Source organism: Ammospiza nelsoni, chromosome 7, assembly GCF_027579445.1.
Source record: "Ammospiza nelsoni isolate bAmmNel1 chromosome 7, bAmmNel1.pri, whole genome shotgun sequence".
Classification (NCBI taxonomy): domain Eukaryota; kingdom Metazoa; phylum Chordata; class Aves; order Passeriformes; family Passerellidae; genus Ammospiza; species Ammospiza nelsoni.
The window spans coordinates 16,952,941-16,971,959 of NC_080639.1; the positions used below are offsets into that span (position 1 = coordinate 16,952,941).

General features: G+C 35.8%; 1 protein-coding gene across 5 annotated transcripts in view; it reads left to right on the plus strand.

Moving 5' to 3' along the window:
• Nucleotides 1–19,019, plus strand: part of ZNF385B (zinc finger protein 385B) — a 149,978-nt gene that overhangs the window by 105,703 nt on the left and 25,256 nt on the right. For all 5 annotated transcript variants that reach the window (XM_059476454.1, XM_059476455.1, XM_059476457.1 and 2 more), the window contains one exon: nt 9,550–9,660. In XM_059476454.1, coding sequence (XP_059332437.1) covers nt 9,550–9,660 — 111 coding nt within the window. The remainder of the gene's footprint in view (nt 1–9,549; nt 9,661–19,019) is intronic.

The window sequence follows — 19,019 nt, forward strand, 5'->3', positions numbered from 1 at the left end:
GTACCTAGTGCAAGACCATTCATCTTTGTTTTGGTGTTCTGGAGCAGCCTGGGAGCAGGAAAACTCATCAAAACTTAGAGCAGACTTTTAAGTAGAAAAGGGTCACAGCTAAGTACTATCTCAAAGATGAAAGGAAAAATCAGGAATCTTGTTTGCCCCATGTGGTATCTAAACTCCTTTTTTGAGTACAGAAAATTCTTGTACGGATTCAATTCTTAGGCTTGATTCTTTTGGAAAGATTTTGCTGGAAGGTACATTTTCATGTCATTTGCCTATTTATATTATTTTACTGCCAGATAGTAATAGGTATTGTAACAAGAGTAGTTTTGCTCTCCGAGTATGTTATTGGTTTGCTTTTCAGCAAGCCTCAAACTACAATGTGTTTTTATTTTTTGCTGGATCTGAAGGCAAGACAGTAATTTTTTTTTGTTTAGCTGAACACAGCTGAGTGCTCTGAAAAACAGCAACTTTAATAATAAATAGCAGTTATATAACACCTATCAGAGGAATTTAACATGTTATTTAGACCTTTCAGCTTTTTTTGTGGGGTTACAAATATTTTTATCCCCATTTTACAAATGAGTGATATAAGACTCAGATGAAATGACTCATGTACAGTTAAACCTATGAGCCAGCATAGCCACAGAGGGAAAGAAAACTGTCTTAGTCCTTGAGCTAAATCACTGGATTTGGACTTTACTCTTTTTCTCAGGCTTGGTCTGTCATGGTCCCAGCAGTTCATTTTACAGATATGAACAAAGTATTGCACAATGGTAGAGTAGGAATCTGCATGGATTAAAAAAGAAGCTGCCCAATACATAAAGCTAGTTCAGTTTCATGTAACAAAAAGCACAGAGCCACAGATACTTGCTTTTTTTTTACTTATTCTCCGCTTGTTTGGTGGGGAGTTCTCTTTTATCCTAAAATATTCTCAGCACCTTTCTGTTTCTTTATTTCACCCATAAAAATGTCTCATCTTGTCTGGAGCAGAAAATTTGACAATTTTTACCATAAAGGTTAAATCTATTTTTGGTGTTCTCATAACAAACTCAATCCTTTAATGTATTTATATATTTATATTCTTGCTTGAGAATAAGCCTAGAGAAGAAGCAGAGACCAGATTTAGAATTTTTTTTTTTTTTTTGTGGTGGCTCATAAATTTTTTTCTTTGAGTCAAGCACTTCTATAGGAATCAAATATTACATTTTCATAATGTTTTATAAAAATATTTCTAAGACAGCAATAGCAGTGGTGTTTAATTTTCAGAAAATTCTCAAAATTTAAGACTATCCTGATTATGATTTTCTAACTCAGAAATTGTTTTTACCTTGCAATAAATATACAAGCATGAAGGGAAGGAAGGGCAGAGGAAATATTCACAGCACTGAAAAAAATAATAGTAAAAAAAAGTTCAAAAGTGTTTTCTCAGTTACCTTTTGATCTCTGTGCTTAATCATATCACATTACATGGAAAGGAGAGAGGTAGGAAGAGATGAGAGTTTATTTATATTTGATTTTTTTTTATATCAATTACTTGATTTAGGCTAGAGTAGTGCAAAGACATGGGAGGCCAGAAAAGAAGAAGGTTAGAAAATCTTTGGGTTTGTTTCAATTGTTCCTTTTGCTTATGTTAGTTTAACCCATTATCTCAGAACTGGATTAGGAGGAAGAAAATTCTACAGAGAATACTGGGACTCATCAGTAGCCTGCTGATCTTGGTGTGACAATGGTTTGTAAATTCCTACGTGCAACCTTACTGACAGCAGTCACTGCTTCAGCATAAGGCTCCCAGTGTGCTGCTGTTTTAGCCCTCTACGAGTGGGTCAGAAAACCTCCTAAGAGAGAGAAGGATGTGTGATGGTGAAATTGCTTTTGCTGCCACACAGGAGGGATAAATGTGCATGCCAGTAAAGATTTAGGGCTTGCTTCCCAAGTTGAAGCTGAGGAAAGATGATGAATGCATTTCTTGTTAAAACAGAAAGGATGTAATTAGGTAGCTAAAGAGAAAGTATATTTGAGCATGAGTTCTGAGTTTCAGTACCTGGGCTTCAATGGAATACTGAAAATCTGCAAAGGTGTTGAAGAAAGGCTAGCAAATGATCAGGGTTTTTACTGTGAGCAGCTTAAGGAGTTTGGTTTATCAAAGGAAAGGTTAAGAGCTGGCATGATTGCAGTGTATGAGTGCCTGCACTATTCAGAAGGTATTTGAGTGACCTTTAACAGAGAAGCATAACTAGATTGAGGGGCTTATAATAACTATGGAAGCAAGTATTGCTTCCACAGTCATGTAAATTAACTTGTTTGGAAATTTTTAAATCAAGCTGTTGAGGTCGGGTTTTTTCCTAAAATTTAGGCTCTGGTTGACCACAAATTATTGGACTTTGTAATAGGAAGGGCTGAACCTTCTCAGTGAATGAAATTATGTTATAAGTTTTTCAGGAAATCAGCTGTAATGGTTCCCTCTGGCCTAACCCAAATCTGTAAAACACTTCAGAAGTCCCTTTCAATGTTCTGTGTGATTGTGAATACAGGCACACAAAGAGAATCAGCCTCTTTTTCATTTTTCCATGCAAACTTTACTTTAAAGGGGGAGCATGCAAGAGGATAGCATACCCAGAGGCTCTGCATTATACCATAGGACTGAATATAAAAATGCAGGGAGAGAAATTTAGCTGCTTATGAGGGGGAGATGGAGAATTGGTCTCTGAAGTCCAGGCCTATAGCCCTGCAACTCTGTTAACAGAAATAATGTGGAATTTACAAAACCAAAATTAGCTGAGACTTAATCTAAAAGGAGAATGAGGGAGCTGAATTTATTAGTATTTCTAATACTTCTTTTAAGATATAAAAGTTGTTTCCAGCTCTGTGTGTCCTTTCAGTTGTCTTGTACTAAAATTGAAGTAGAAGTGTAAACACCAAAAGTGTATCTTTCCTTTTTTATTTCCAGTACTCACTCTTATTTCAGCAACTCTTTGTGGATAGCTGTAGCATCTGATGTTAACAAGTGAATTACAGCAAGACTTTTGAGTTTTTTAAACATGCTTCCTGCTGATTACACTGACTAGTAGTATTGTGTGTATGTCCCAGCTGTCACAGCCACTGTTTTCCTCAGGGAGGTCGGAGCTTGCTGCCAAATTGAGGGGACAGATAAACACAGCGAGAAGTCACATTTGTAGAGATTGGCCTTCAGAGAACAATGTTGTTGTTGTATTTTAGGAATCATGTGTAAGGGAAGGGAGATGCTAGTCCCTGTGGTCTGAATTCTTTCTTAGTGGATGCTTGTTTTGCTGCATTTGGGGAGACATCTAGTCAGGAGTTTAAAAAGTAAAATCATGGACTTTCTGTAATCTGAGTGTGGCTGGATTTGATTTCCCTGAGATCCAGGTTTCATGCTCTGTGCAAATGTGCTATGTGTAAGTACATTGAGAGCCTCCTTAAAAAAAAAAAAAGTAATTCAAGCAACCCTCAGCTAGACCACAGGACTGCAGTAAAAATAACCTCAATGTTGTAAGTTAATCATTCTTTTTGTTCAATGAAGTATTTGCACAAGTCTCCAAATCAGCTGCTGAGAATCTCTGTCACCCCTGGTTTGGTTTCTGGCTATTTATATCTGCCTGTTTCTCAAGAGCCCCCAATATGTTTTGAAGAGCATAGGGGCAGAGGTGTAGGGAGGAGTGTTTAGAGAGCCACAGGCTCACACTACAGAAATGCATCTCTGGAGACACTGTGCTACTCAAGGAGAGCTGATGCACAGGGAATATTGATGGCTTTCCTGAAAGAAAAGAAAGTTGTTCACATCACAGAGTGATTTATGTTGGAAAAGACCCTGAAGATCATTGTGTTCAGCCGTGAAGGCAGCACTGCCAAATTCACAAGTGAGCCATATCCCTCAGTGCCACATGTACATGTCTTCTTAATATCTCCAGGGTTGGAGACTCCACCATTTCACTGGGCAATGTTGCAATGCTTGATAACCCTTTCAGTAATACATTTCTCCTAATATCCAGGCAAAGCCTCCCTTTGTACAACTTGAGGATATTTCCTCTTGTCCTGTTATTTGTTACCTGGGAAAAGATAGTGACAGTCCCTTGCTACAACCTCCTTGCAGGTAGAGCTCCATCAGTAGAATTGGCACAAGTGTTCCTGATGCAAAATAAACAATGAAATGTGTGACAGAATTGCAGTGACTTGAACACTAAATTAGGCCTAGAATTAGTCAAATGAGAAATATGTTCCCTGTTGGAACAAAAGCAGCACAAATGTGGAGAGAACAGATTTTTGCTGGTTTGTGTTGGCCAAGCATGCCAAGCATTACATCACAATGTTAATGTTTCTGATTTTAATCCTGGGCATTTTAAGTATGTGCTTTGCTGAGTATGTGTATTCACTTCTGTCACTCTGTCAGTCATTGTAATATGTACAGTTATGGTAGGGGGCTGTGTATATCTGGCAGAATTTATGATAAGGTTCAGTGTATGATCATTCTCCACAGTGACAGTGCACTTGGCTTTCATAACAACTGGAGCTCAAACACACAGGGAGTTACAGAACTTAATTTAGATGCTACACTGGTAATTTGTATATGCCAGTGTTTTTTTTCTGGAGGGAAATACTGGATTATATTATCAGTTTGTTCCACCTATGGTTCAAAACTTTTATTTATCAGAGTAAACCAACATAGTATGCTGAAGGCCACTCTCTGTGCTTTTCAGAATCTTATTATACCTGCTGGTTAAGTGAATACTGAGTTACATCTCTTCTCCCCACTATCAATATTATGTTTACAGAAGCTTGTCTAACAGTTAACTCTATATTTGACCCAAGAACTACATCATGATAAGAGGTAACTGGACATTCATTGCCAATAACAATTTTTAACCTTACTCATGTTTAAGGTTATGCTCCTGTTACTTACCCCCCCTCAGGATCATTGCAGTTTATTTCTGAGACTCACAAACTGATGTTTGTACAGTCTGCTCTATATAAAGAGATCTTCCAAAATAACCAGAACTTTGGTTTCACCAAGCAACTTCTCTCAACATATTTATCTTCTACTTCTTCCTGTGCCTACTTCCATGTCTCTTTGTTCTCTGGTTCCTTTCCCAGAAGGCACCAGAGGAATCTGTGGTACCATGATACACAGCAGGGCAGGGAGAGTTTCTGGTAGCAAGAATGGTAAGAGAATTCAAGGACTAAACTCTTGAATTGACGATGATAAGGTATAACAGCTCATCTAAAACTGGCTTTGTACCTGAGGACTAAAAGGGGGCAAATATGATGCAAGTTTTTTAAACCCATTCTGTGGAGAATGGGGTTTTTTACTGGGCAAATGAATACCTCAATATTGAGGCAAACCTCAATAAGAACAGTATAATAGAATATCTCATCCTGTAAACTGCCTGTAAAGTGTTGGCATAATTCCTTTCTAAACATAAATCCTTCTTTACAAGCCTGTTTATAGGGGTCAACAAATATGTGAATAAGGATGTTTAAATCTACGTAGTCTGAATTACCAACAAGGTTTTTTACAAAACCCCTTGGCAAAAATTTTTTTAAGAAAACTAAGTTGGCATAAGAAGACTCTTGGATGACAAAAAGTTGCTTGGGAGGTAAGTGACCTGAGGAAATTTGCAATTGGCAAAGTTCTCCAAGGTAGTGAGGACTAAGAAGGACAACAAAAATTATGAAAGACCTTGATGAGACTGACAAGCCAGACAATAGTGGTTGGTAAAGTTACATCTAGAGATTACTAAAGTGAGGCACATGGAAGTAAAAATTCACGAAACTTGACATAGAAAGTAGCGTACTAGGAACTGGCTATCAAGACTTGGGAATGAGGGCTCAGGTTTATTAATAGTGGCTCCTTGAAAACATCAGCTCAGAGTTCAATACGGGTCTACCCAGAGCCTTTTATATGGTTCCTGTCCATATCTGCAATATATTTAATTGAATTAGTTGATTTTTTGGTAGAGTTGAGGTGGGCAACAAGAATGTAGAAATGTAGAAAGGAATGGAATGATTTCCGTACACAGAATGATTGAGTGGCACAAAGATAACTCAGGGTGTGGTATAGATCTTATAAAATTGAATTTTATGAAAGTATATGTAAACAAAATTTCTTGGCACTGAGGACTCTAAGCATTGGAAGTACGTGCAAAGAGTGCAAACTGGTTTGCATCAGTTTTAGGGGTAACTGTGCAAGACAAAGTCACTGGAATCTATCAAATACACAGAAAACACCTGAGTGTGGAAATTTTTTGGTGGGAAAATATTAAAAAAGCAGTGGGAAATACAATATCTGTGCTGCCCCTGTTCTGTCCTGTCTGTTGCTACACTTATATTTTCTTGGTGCCTTTAAAGTTCTTGTTGAAATCTAAATAGGTATAGAGTATTTCTGTCAGAATTCTCTTAATCCTTGCTCACTTCAATAGTTTGAGTGGTTTTAACAAGACTCATTGCAAAAAAAGATGGTGTCTTCAACTTTCTTAGAAAGCCATTTTTAAATTTAACTTTCTATTAAACCAATTAAAATAGGAGAACAATACTAACAGGTTGCTAAACCTAGTTATGTCTACCAGAGCACTATTAATTGCTTTGTTAAATCCCCCTGTAGCATAAACAGCATAGTGCAGATTTTTTTTTTTTTTGCATTTGTGGGAGCTGTTAGCTTCTGTGATTATTTTGTTTTATAGGTCTGGTTCTTAAATACTGGTGCTCCCCACAGGGCAAACTATGCTGCGTCATTTCCTAATAAATATCTCGACAAATAATTCTCTCCCTCTTTCCTACTCCCTCCCTGCAGTGAAGAGGATAATTTTGTGTAGGGATCTAAGATCAGTTTACCCTGCAGCATTAATCTTCTAACAGAGAGATACTATTTTATTTTTCCAGCATGCTGTAATCCACCCCGGTTTCTGCCATATTTAAAGTGTATTAATTGTTAATGCTGCACTTCTAGAATTCTAATCATGACCAGCTTGCAAGCAGGGCTCCGGTTTGGGAGGGATCATTGCCCACTCCCCTGGCGATCACAAGTGGTACTTTCTGGAGGCAGCATGAGCTGGATTATTTTCGTGGATTTTTGTTCTTGTGCTGCTGCATCTGTTTGAAGCTGGAGGTTGTGCACAGGCTGCATGGTGTGGTGGTGAAGTGCCTTGCCTCGCGCCAGCGCTGGGGATTGTTATTTGGAGTGCACAGAGGAGTCATTGATCACTGCCTCTTCCCTTTGTACCTGGTTTGAAACGGGACTGCAGACACTTGCGGGTATTTTTGCTGTTTCCTTTCAGCGATTTCAGACACTCCAAATGGTTGAGGTACTTTTGAACATTACTCTTTTCTTCTAGATTAACTGATTAACACTTAGTATTTAAGTTGAAATGTAAAAAATCTTCCATTTAAGAAAACTCCAGCCAACTCTTCCCTAATAATACATCAATACTTTAACATGTGTAATAAATGTAATATATATTGATTGTCATATCTATTATAAAGTGGTTGCTCAAAAAGCTTTTAATCTGCATGTGGAATTTTGATATACTATGCAGGGGATTGCCATAAATGGTACAAGTCAGAAAAAGAGGGGGTTTTTTTGTTGTGTTTTAAGCTTTTAGACTTTCAACTCTCGCTATGTCCTAGAAATAGAAGAAACAGGCAACAAGGGCATTTATTTCAGGGTTTTTTCGATTTTGTCACAATTCATTGTAACAACAATGCATCATTAAATAATTTAGTATATCATTCCAGATGAAGAGGTTTTATTTTTGTATTGTCACCTGGTACCTCTGTGGCAATGAACTACAGTATTTAGTGGCAGAAGATAAGTATTAAATTACCTGTCTGTAAAATTTATCACTAATGCCATTTACAAAATGATGCATTTGGTTTAAAATGAATGCAGCAAGAAACATATGTAGCCATTGTCCAAAAAAATAAAAAAGTGTTTAATGTTAGGTAATATATTTGGGGAATGTCTCAGGCAGATCAATGCAGTATGCTTTTCTTGAATTGTTTTTTTGTGTGTGCACATATATGTGCAGAAAATCCTCAACAGTGCAGGCTTCTCTGGAAGCTTAAAATTTGTACTATGGGAAAATTAATGTCTTTATCTCCATGTTTAGAAAGTCTAGAAGCAGGTAATTTCCTGTTCTAATTCTTCAGCGGATCAGTTATTTCAGCTGTTCTCTCATCCTTGTGCAAGTTGGCTTAGTACCAAGTGTGTCTTGTGTATCACCTAGGATTAAACAGCCAGGTGTTGTTTCTTCCAATAGTACTGTAAAGGAAAAAATATCACTGTGGTTGCAAAGCAAGCTTCAGAAAAATCTAACTTTATAAAAAATAAAATTGTTTTCTTCTGAACTGGTTTAGAAACAAAATGGGGAAAGGAGCACTTATTTGTTGTTGTAAACTTCCATTTTTTCCCCTCTCCTCTTCAGAATCTATTGTTTGCCTTAGATAAGGATGAGGGACCACACATACACAGGTGCTTACGGGATCATTTGGGTTCAAAGGGGTCTCAGATGTCATCTGATTCAACATCATGCTGAGAGTAGATGCAGTTGTGAGACCACACCAAATATTCTGCGTTTCTTTAATTAGAAAATTTGGTTTCAGTATTTTTGCATCAGGAAATGAATTTTAATCTGTGTTCATGTCACATCAGGAAGAATGACATGTTAGGACTGAGGCCTCATTCCAGTAACTGTTCTAAACTCTGTTTTCTGAACGCCCTGTCTCATTGCCCAGAGTGGTGTGTGATCCTGAGCATATTCCTGACCAACTGCAGTCCTGATATTTAGCAAAGATGTAATCAGTTCTGAGTTCCTGAAAAGGTTCAGTCAAATTTTGGAGTAATATATTCAGATTTTTCCCTTATCTCACGTTTCTCACAGTGTTAAAATGTTTTCTGAAGCATGCTAACTTTCCTGGTACAAACACTCCCTTCATGTTCCTCCAAACTTGAGCCTTCCCATGGGCTCTGTCACTCATCAGTTCTGCATGGGAATGCTTGGAGACTGGAACCTCTTTTCCCAGCAAGTGGTATTTGTAACAGAGCCTGCAAAGGACCTCCTTTCACAAAGATATCTCCAGGGAGAATATTTTTCAAATAAGTGCTAATATTTATCACTCAAAGGGAAACATGTAGAAATGAATGACAGTAACTTGTCAGGGTGCAAAAGTGGCCTCTGTAATATGTCTGTTGGGGCAGTGGGTGATAGGGGAGGGCTTTTACTTGCAATTCAGGTGTGGTAGGGGGGCCCTGCAGCCCAGATGATGTGCAGGGTTGGGGAAAGAACTATTTAGTAACCTGGGGATGACAGCAACAATGAAGCTGCATTTTCCTCATCAGCTTTGGCATGCTACCAATTCCCTAACCTTTGTTAAATCTAATTATTGTGAGGGCTGGAATCTTATTTGTCCTGTTTATCTAAGAAAAGGAAAAGAGCTTTCTGCTGGAGGTGTTTTTTGTCTTGGTTTGGTTTTTTTTTAATTTTTCTTCTGTACTGTTTATTGCCCTGAAAACTTGTAAATTGGTTATTGTTTGTTCTCCAGATGGATCCTGTGCAAAAAGCAGTCATAAACCATACATTTGGAGTGTCCATTCCCCCAAAGAAGAAGCAAGTAATTTCCTGTAATGTCTGCCAGCTTCGTTTTAACTCTGATGTGAGTATTATCAATTTTCTTCTTCTTCTTCTTTTTAATTTGGTGCATTAGATATAATTAATCTAAATCTCTTTTTCCCAAATAACTTGTTCCAGTTCTACCTGCATTCTGCTCAGCCTGATGGGGTTTTTTTGTCCACTCAGAGGTAGAAGTCAAGAAAGCATGAACTCTTAATTTTCTTGGATAGCTCTGGCATGATATCCAATGCCATGTCCATAGGTGATGTCCCACTTGATGGTACAATAACCTTCAACAGCTATTGCAAAAAGAAATGTTTGCCTGAGGATTTTTTTTTTAAGGAAAGGAGGTGAAGCAGAAAAGTTTCCCAGTGAGTTCTTCAGGTCATATTTTATTTTCTTCCAGAAGAAATAGCTTTTTCTTGTTGTTTATATGTCCTTGCTGATAGTCTTTCCATTTCTGAATGAACTCACTCTTCCAAAAACTTTCATTTAGAATAAATATAAACACTTAGTTCTAGCTGTTATTTTGAGTATGAGAAATTCAAAGAAACTGTTTCCTGGAGGTTAATTTAAAAAAAAAATCATTACAAAAGTGTACACTGGTGTTTTTTTTAAATATATCACCATTTAATGTATCTTCCTAAGTAGCTTGAAAATTAAAGAAATTCAAGGAAAATATATCTAAGAAGATTATAACCTTTGATGGTTAAGGAGTATGTATTTGTTCTTGGAGAATATTACTTATGTCATTGAGTTAATAAAAATAAACTCAAATTCCCAGATTTCTTTTTTTTTTTAATCTTAAGGGTAAGACTAAATCCTGAAGTGATGTGTTAACATTATATATTTTTCTGTCATAATTTTGGTCCCAGAAACAGTTTGCAGGCACCTCCTCCAAAGCCTTTGAGTATTTTGAGATCCGTGAGGTTTGCAGTAAAGCACCCATACCCATTACCCTGGTTTTCTCTGCCTCTAACATTGCAATTTGAGCAGCGTCTTGTGAAGAGTTTTCTCCAGTTTGCCTTTCTTGTCTAGGCTGGTAAGGATTTTGAAGCAGTGCTATCTCAGCTTCAAATTGATTTCTAAATCTGTCATCATTTGACAAGCTTATTAGACTTCCTTTGAAGTGGCAATATCTGCTTAGTTAACTTATCTCAGAAGTCATTATTTTAAATTTAGTTTGCTTGTCTTTCTACTTTAAGGTTAAGTTTTAAGGGAAAAAAAAAAATCTTTTCTGCTCTGATACTTGGTCCAGGTATGTCCTTTTACTGATTAAGTCAAGGAACAAATAATATTTTTTAAAACTTTCTTTGTCTTCATGGATCTTGCATCTGAGGTAGATCCATCACCAGTGAGATGGCTCAGGCTGCCCTCACTCTTCCCTCTCCTCCTGAGGTCAGGTTCCCCCTGATGATGGGACCTGTCCCAGAGGGGTCACTCACTTTGTCTGTGCTGACATTCAGGTGGATAAACAGCACTTCAGACAGATAAATTGAATCACAACTGAGTGGCTTGAAACAAACAAACAAAAAAAGATCTGTCATATCATTTTGTACTTCTGTCAACGAAGCAATTTCTCCTGTCTAGACTTACAAAGCAAAACAAAAAGCACATATCATACCCTGCTTTAAATAGTGGCATCACAAAAGTAATTCAAACTATAACTGCACTTCTTCTGGGCCAGGTGTATTCAGTAGGGTGGTGTGATCTTTCTTCCTAAATTTGATAAATATATTCAGTTGTAGTTACTAGAAAATATCACCATCTCTTTGAAATGAATGGTTGTAAGAAAGGATGAAGCACTGTGTCTGTGTTACTTTACATACTGAAATGCAGCACCTTGCTTTCTACAGCAGTTTAGTTTACCAGGGCATCCATAAACAACACAGAAATTTGATTTTGGAAAGTGCTAAGATTATAACAATATTATGAATACCAGAAGATACTTAAATATAAATCTAATTTCACAATTGTTTCATAACCTCAGCATCCAGGAATATTTGGAGAATGAGTCTTCATACTGTACTACTTCTATTTCAAATGCTTTCTAGCCTTTCATTGCATTATTTAGCTTCTCCTGAGAAATAAGATTCTAAATTTTTCTTCAGGTTCAGTCATTTAATCTAAAAAATTATTTATATGAGCATTTTTTTTTCCTGAGCGCGAGATCCTATCTTATTGGATGTTATTCTCACCTATCCAGTTAGACACCTCCGCCCCCTCCATAATTGGCATTGTTATCATTTCACTGAGGTAAATTTCACTGTATTGTATCATTTCACTGGTAGTGGGGTTTCAGCCAAGCTCTGCAGACTCACAGCTCTGTCTTAGCCTGTTGAAACTTCTGCACAGAAATAAAAATCTGTGCTCTGCATGTATTTTTCTTTTTGGTCCCTTTGGACCAAAAATAATGCGAAATTGTGCTCAGGGCATGGAATAATCTTTACAGTCTATCCTTTGCTGACTAGGGAAGAAAGGAGTCATATAGGTGTGAACTCTGAATCTCAGGAAATCAGTTCCACCATGTGACATGCTTTTGAGTAGCATCAAACTCTGCTAACCTGCATTAAAATTTCAGTGTAGCACATTGCACAATAAGATTTGTAGTGCAGTCACTCCACACTTGCAGTTTCTTCTGGCTCTACAAGGCTGACATAGTTTTGTTGTTGATAGACATTCCATTCCTTTGAACTTTCTCTGACCTAAATTATGCAATTTAATGAAGATAAAATGGCAAAACTAAACTATAGAGTCTATTTTTGATTTTTTAATTTTTTTTTTTACATTCTCCTTAGTGAATTTCCTATACATGGTGTTTGAGGATGCTGACTATATTCTGGTGGTGTTTTATCAATTGCACAAGAAACACAGACAGTGGTTATTCGTCTGTGAGAAGAAAATTGGTTTCCCTGCCTGCAATCTTTTCCTTGTGCTGTGGACACTCACTGGTCTGAATCAATAGACCAAAATAAAAAAAAATCAGACTACTTAATTTGTAGTTGTCACTTCCCACTAAATTAATACAGTGAATTGCAAAGGTTTGAGGTTTCCTTTGCTTATGTGTCTGCACGTTTAGCTTTGGTGAGAGTGTTCTGGCATCAGATTCAGAGGCCGGGATCTGCAGCTACCTGCAGGAAAAGAAAGATCAGAGATGAGAGGAAATTATAAAATTTAAATATTTAAAAATACATTGTCTTGAATGTGGGACTGTACATGTTGAAGTGATGGCTTCTTTATTTTCAAAAATAAGGTTTGTAGAATGATTTTTCTTCTGCCATATATTTGAATAGTATTTTCTAACTGAGCTCTTCAGGATCTCCCAGTCTTCAATTTTTAAAAGTAAACATGAAGAAAACCTTTGTGTACAAATTCTTAATTTTATCTAGTCTTAACTTTATGTCTGTACTCTTCCAAAAAAAGAAATTATAGTATTTGGCTCATACTTACAGACCTTCACCCTCTGTCTGTCCTTTTTTTTTTTTTTTAATTTTTAGCTTTATTTTGGTCAAATTTGTCTATTTCCTGAACTGGTGTGTGGCAATAAGTCTCCAAGAGCTGTGAAGCTTTGGCCCCAAGATGTCTATTCTATTATGGCATCTGACACTGTAGCTTGCAGCCATAATGCAAAAGTGAGTTGTAGTTGGAAGGATATTTGTTTGGTTTCTGCAGAATTGCTCTTTTCTCCTTATCTGAATCATTACCTTGTGTTCAAGTAGTTTCTCTGCTCTTCTCCCTCATTATTTTATTTTATTGTTTATTCTTGAGGTTGTTAGGGTTGTTTAGCCTGGAGAAAAGGAGGCTCAGGGGTTACCTTATCACTTTCTATGCCTACCTGAAATGCAGTCAGTCTCTTTTCCAGGAAACAAGTGATAGGATGAGAAAAAACTGCTTCAAGTTGGTCCAGGGAAGGCTTAGATTGGATATTAGGAGAAATTTCTCCATCAAAACTAAGTTGTCAAACATTGGAACAGACTGTCCAGGGGAAGTGGTGGAGTCACCACCCCATGGAGGTATTTAAAGGATGTGTAGGGACATGTTTTAGTGGTGAACATGGCAGTGCTGAGTTAACATTTGAACTTGCTCTCAAAGGCCCTTTCCAACCCAAAGGATTCTTTGATAGTCCACAGACTTTTAGAAGCTTAGGTGCTATACAGTAATGCCAGTTCTAATCTAATAACTTTTTCCAGCAACCAGGTTTCTCTATATCCAAACTTGCAAATGCATGATGCCAGACAGTATGTGTGTTATTGTTCTGATTTTTGTTTGGAGTGGTCATTTTTGTAAACAGATTGTCATCTGTTGATCATGCCTAAAATAAGCAAAAATGTCTGCTTCCCTCTGCACGCTTTGTTTCTTATAGAAATGTCTTTGGCTGTGGTACAGCCTGGTAGGTACTCTCTTGTTCATAGGGTATAATTGGATTGAAAATAAACTTGAGTTTGCACAGTGTGTTGCTCTGTGGGTAATGACTGCAAGTCAGCCCTGATTTTGGTGTCATCTCAAAAACCAAGAGATGACTCAGGAATCAGGAGGAAACACCTTGAGGCAAAGCAGAAAAGCACACCTAATAATTTGGCATTAAGGGACAATGAAGGTCATCTTATTGTTAAATGCATTTAAAGCTAATAAAGATGATATGATGATCGTGCTCATCTTTCTAAAAAGCCAGAAGGCAAATGTTTTAAGTTTAGGCAGGTATTAGCAAAAGTTGACTTTACAGATTTAAATAAATCATTCATGCTGTCAAAAGGATAATAAACAAAATAATCAATAGCATCACATAAAAATGTACAGAACTGTCATTGTCTTCTGTCAAACATTTTACATTTTTCTTATTTATAAGACTATATTGATTCTTTGGGTATGGAGGGTAGTGAAGCAGATAGGAGGTAATTAAAAGCATAAATCTCAGGAACTTGTGAAGGTAATTTTCTGTTTTGTAGACAGAACTGACAAAATGATGGAAGTTGTTAGCTCCAACATGACAGAAATACTGCATGATTATAGGGTACAGGGTTATAACATGATGGAAGTTCTGTTCAAATAACAGCTATTTAATGGAGCTTTTAACTAAGTTTGGTAAGGTATTTTAAATATGAGTTGACTTTTTATGGCATGGCTGATATTTTCACAGCTCCTTGGTTTTTCTGTGTTCTTTTCAATAATAATCTACCTCACTATTTTGAGAAATTAAGTGTTAGAAATCTGTATGGATGGAACTGATAAACTAATGCATAGCTTTGGTGTAAAAAATGTATGAACGTGCCAGGTTTGCAGATTTCTTCAATTACATCTATTATTAATGACAAATGAGATAAAACTATATTTTTCAACACTACTTACAATTTATTATGTAATTTTTATTAGAGTTATGATTCTAGTCTTAACTTCTTCATAATTTATGTACTCAAATAAATATGCATACTCTTACAGAATGGTTCTAACAGATAAACTAAATGATCAAACATTTTGTAGGCATCTTACCATTAAGAGAGCTTTCTAGTTTAGGGTCTGCTGTGAATTAAAATAACAATATTTTACAAACATAAATACCTCTCTGCTCCTGTCTTGCACAGTTAGTTTCCTTCTCTACCAGGACCACTGCCATTGTAATCAACTTGACGTTTAAAAGTGGGCAGGAACACAGGTGTTGAGAGGTGTTCTTTCTACAATATAAGTTATGACTATATTTAGGACTTGTTTTTTTAGCTTTAATTTATGTAAAATTTTTTTGTGATGCGCAGGAAAAAACTTGTCTTTATAAGTACTCCATAACAGAATGCAAGTTTTTAGGATTATTTTATATCTGTTCAGTCTTTCATTTGTTTCATTTTCCATGGTTGAGTTACTGGCAAAGACTTTGTGGTATTTTTCAACAGAAGATTTTTCATTAGAAATTGCCAATTGTATCAACACCAAATGAACAGAGGTTTTGAGACAGGAGGGTGGAAAAGACCTCTCAGTTAATCAAGTCCAGCCACCACCGTGTTCACCACTAAACCCTATCCCCAAGTGCCACACCCAGGTGGTTTTTAGACAGTTTCAGGGATAGTGACTGCGCCACTTGACTGGGCAGCTGTTAGAATTAGAATTGCTGTTGGGAGCATTTCCCACCCAAGGTGGAATTCCTGCTTTAAGAAGGTGCAGTAGCAAGGGAGAAGAAATAGGAGCTGTGAGCCACCTTTTTCAGTTCCATTTCGTTGTGGCACTCACCTAATATCGCGCGCTCAAGGCGTGAGCCAGCATTTCCCATGTGGGTGCTTCAGAGCCTCCCTTTACTTCTGCATTTCTCCTTCTTTCTGTCCATGCAGATCTACATATATTTAATTGTATATGTTAATAGCCAGACTGGATGATGTGGTAGCCACATGATGTTAATAGCCAGACTGGATGATGTGGTAGCAGGTTCAAGCATTCAGATAGAGTTGATGGTACAATTGTCTTATTTCCATGAAGACCTAATGAAGGGCTATTTTAGCTGCTCTTGAATAAGCCTATAAAAAAACCTTGATCTCACACACATATGCACTGAACCTTTAGACTCACTCAAGCCTTCCATCAGGTTAATGTTTCTTTTTGTAGCAATAAGTTCAGTCAATTAGTCATTCACATCGCAAGTAGATTCTAAAACTCAGTCACTTGAGGACTGTCAAAATGAATCCTGTGGATTTTAAATACACTGTCAGTCACTGCTTCTGATGGGGAATATTCTGTTAGCTTTTGTGCTACAGTCTTGCCTGTAGTTCAGAGGTTTTTTAAAGGTAATACTGCCGTCAATGAATCCATATGATCTACCTGTTTCCTGGATATCTAAATCTTTTCAATATATGCAGATCTATAAACATTTTTAACTTTCTGCAAAATAAAACTAATGAAGTTGTTTTAAGCCCTAAAATAGGCTAATATCATTGACATTCAATTTCAAAAGCATGTTTACATGTAGAAGATAATTTAAATTGTTGATTTTTATTAAATGCTGTCTAATATATAAGGCTATTGTATATGTGTTGTATGTAGTCATACAGTTTAACATCCTGTTTGGATTTCAAATTTAATAATTTTTAGTTATAAGCAGCAATTTTAAATAAAATATTGCATTTGTATCATTTTTAAAGCAGAAAAATCTATCCTTTCTTACAGCCAAGTTATTAATCCTTATGACATAGGGACTTTCTTAAAAAATTAAAACATTCCTAAAGTTTGGTTAGAGGTATTTAATTTGTACTAAAATTTTGTGGATTGAACTAAGGTGTATAAATTTTAAGGTGTATAAATTAGAAAAATTATGGGGAAAATTACATGGTTATTTGTCAATTATATTCTTAATTATTTGCAACTTAATTTAAAATACAACTAGTCACTAAGCCATGGTCTGAAAAATATGTAGATGTATTTTTTTACTGTTATAAAATATGCATCCCATTGATCAAAAAATAATGCCAGACAAATACATAAACACTGTTTTGGAATTTGGCCTGTCAGTACAAAGGTTTTTTTTTTACATTCTGATTCATAATGTCATGTTTATGGCAGCTTAAAGATTTTCTTGTTCATTAAACCTTACTAGCCAGTAGTAAGACAGGTTATTTTTTTAAATGTTATAAAGTATATATATATATATATATATATATATATGTATATGTATACATATACTTTATAACATTTTTTATTACCAGCCTATAAGTAGGCAGTTTACTTTTTAAAGTGTTATAAAGTATATATATATATATATAAATATCAAGCTAGTAGATCAGTCAGTTTTAGAGTCAATTAAAATTTAAACTTTCCGTTCAGTTAAGGAATTCTTTCATAGAAATATTTTCTTATTCCACTTTCTCAAAAAGTGTCCTTCTAACCTATTATGCATCCAATTTCAAAATGTTTATAATGATAATTCAAAGGTGAGGTTTAATATCAGCTATGAAAGCAATAGATGTAACATAATATTTTTGACATGAAAAATAAATATTTAAATAATGTTGAATTGTGGCACAGATAAATTATTTTACTGTTGAATGAATTAATCCCTACAGTAAATGCAGCTGTTTACACTGGAATAAAGTATTTTGCAATTAAAATCATTATAATGTAGGAGTAGAGAAAGATATTTTTACTTAACAGATTTTTATTTTGGTTTTTCCTAACTTTTTTTTATTGTCTTAAATATTGCTTTGCTGATAAACAATTTGCATTAATTAGTTGTACTTAATGATGATCAAAAAGTACCTTCAATATCCATTTAAAATATTGTATCCCAAAAATATTTACTCTTAAGTTAACTTTGTATTTTAGTAGCTGTTTATATTAAAATTGGTAAAGTGTCTTTCTTTTATGCACATTAATTTTGAACCCAATGTGTACACAACTTCCTATGGATTACCAGAGCAAATGAAAACAAATTTTCAGCTTCTTGCCTTAATTAAAAAAGAAAATTGTATACATCATGGCTTATTTCAAAGATAAATCTAGTATTACAAGGATATGCAAAGCTCATAGCTTCTGCTCTAATGCTGTATTTGTGTCATAGGCAAGATTTAAGTGAGACTGGGAACAAATACATTTGCCTTGAATATGGTACTTTTACAAATATTTTATAAAATTAGAGTTATTAATGATCAGGAGATTCATAATCACATTAATTGGTATCAGTAATAATCAGAACTTGAGTTCCAATTTCAGATTGCCTCAGCTGCCCTTTTTCCTTTTGCTTGCTATGACTCCAGAAAACTCCAGAAAAAAGGTTTATGTTACATGGTAATACAGCATTTCAGTTACCAAAAGGCAGCTGAATCAAATTATTTATCCCACAGTGCAAAAAAGCAAACTCTGAACTTCAAGTGTATCTGAAAGGACTAGAAAATAGTGCTTATGTGATTAGGAAAGATTGCTTCCATACTTTTCCATACTTTAGAGGAATGCTCCTCTAACTTCATGCTTGGAAAGAGTATCTGTGTTTCTATTCTCAGAACAGAGATGAGTTGAGAAAGTCTAAAAAACCAAAGGTTTAACAGTATCCAGCCCCTGAAACTTGGCAAAGTCAATGCAGAAACAAATAGTTATCTACTTAACTGACAAAGTGAGGCTCTGAAACAATTTTTTAAAGGTAGATTTTTGCATCCCCTAACTACTTTAACGTCCAACCTGGAGAATCCCACCTGCCCCCTACTTTGAACAGTGTTGAAGAAGGGTGGCATTTCCAAACCCTTGCTTAGATTGGTCACAGCAATACTTTTCAGCCTTATAACGTACATATAAAGCTGTGAATTTGATATTTTGTGATAATTGGAAAGCTTAAAAATTAGTCCATTCACCATGATTCCGTGAAGCTTTGCTTGTTGTTATGGCAATCTTAATTTTAATTCTGCCTGGGCTTGTTTGTTCTCAACAGGTCTCATGTAC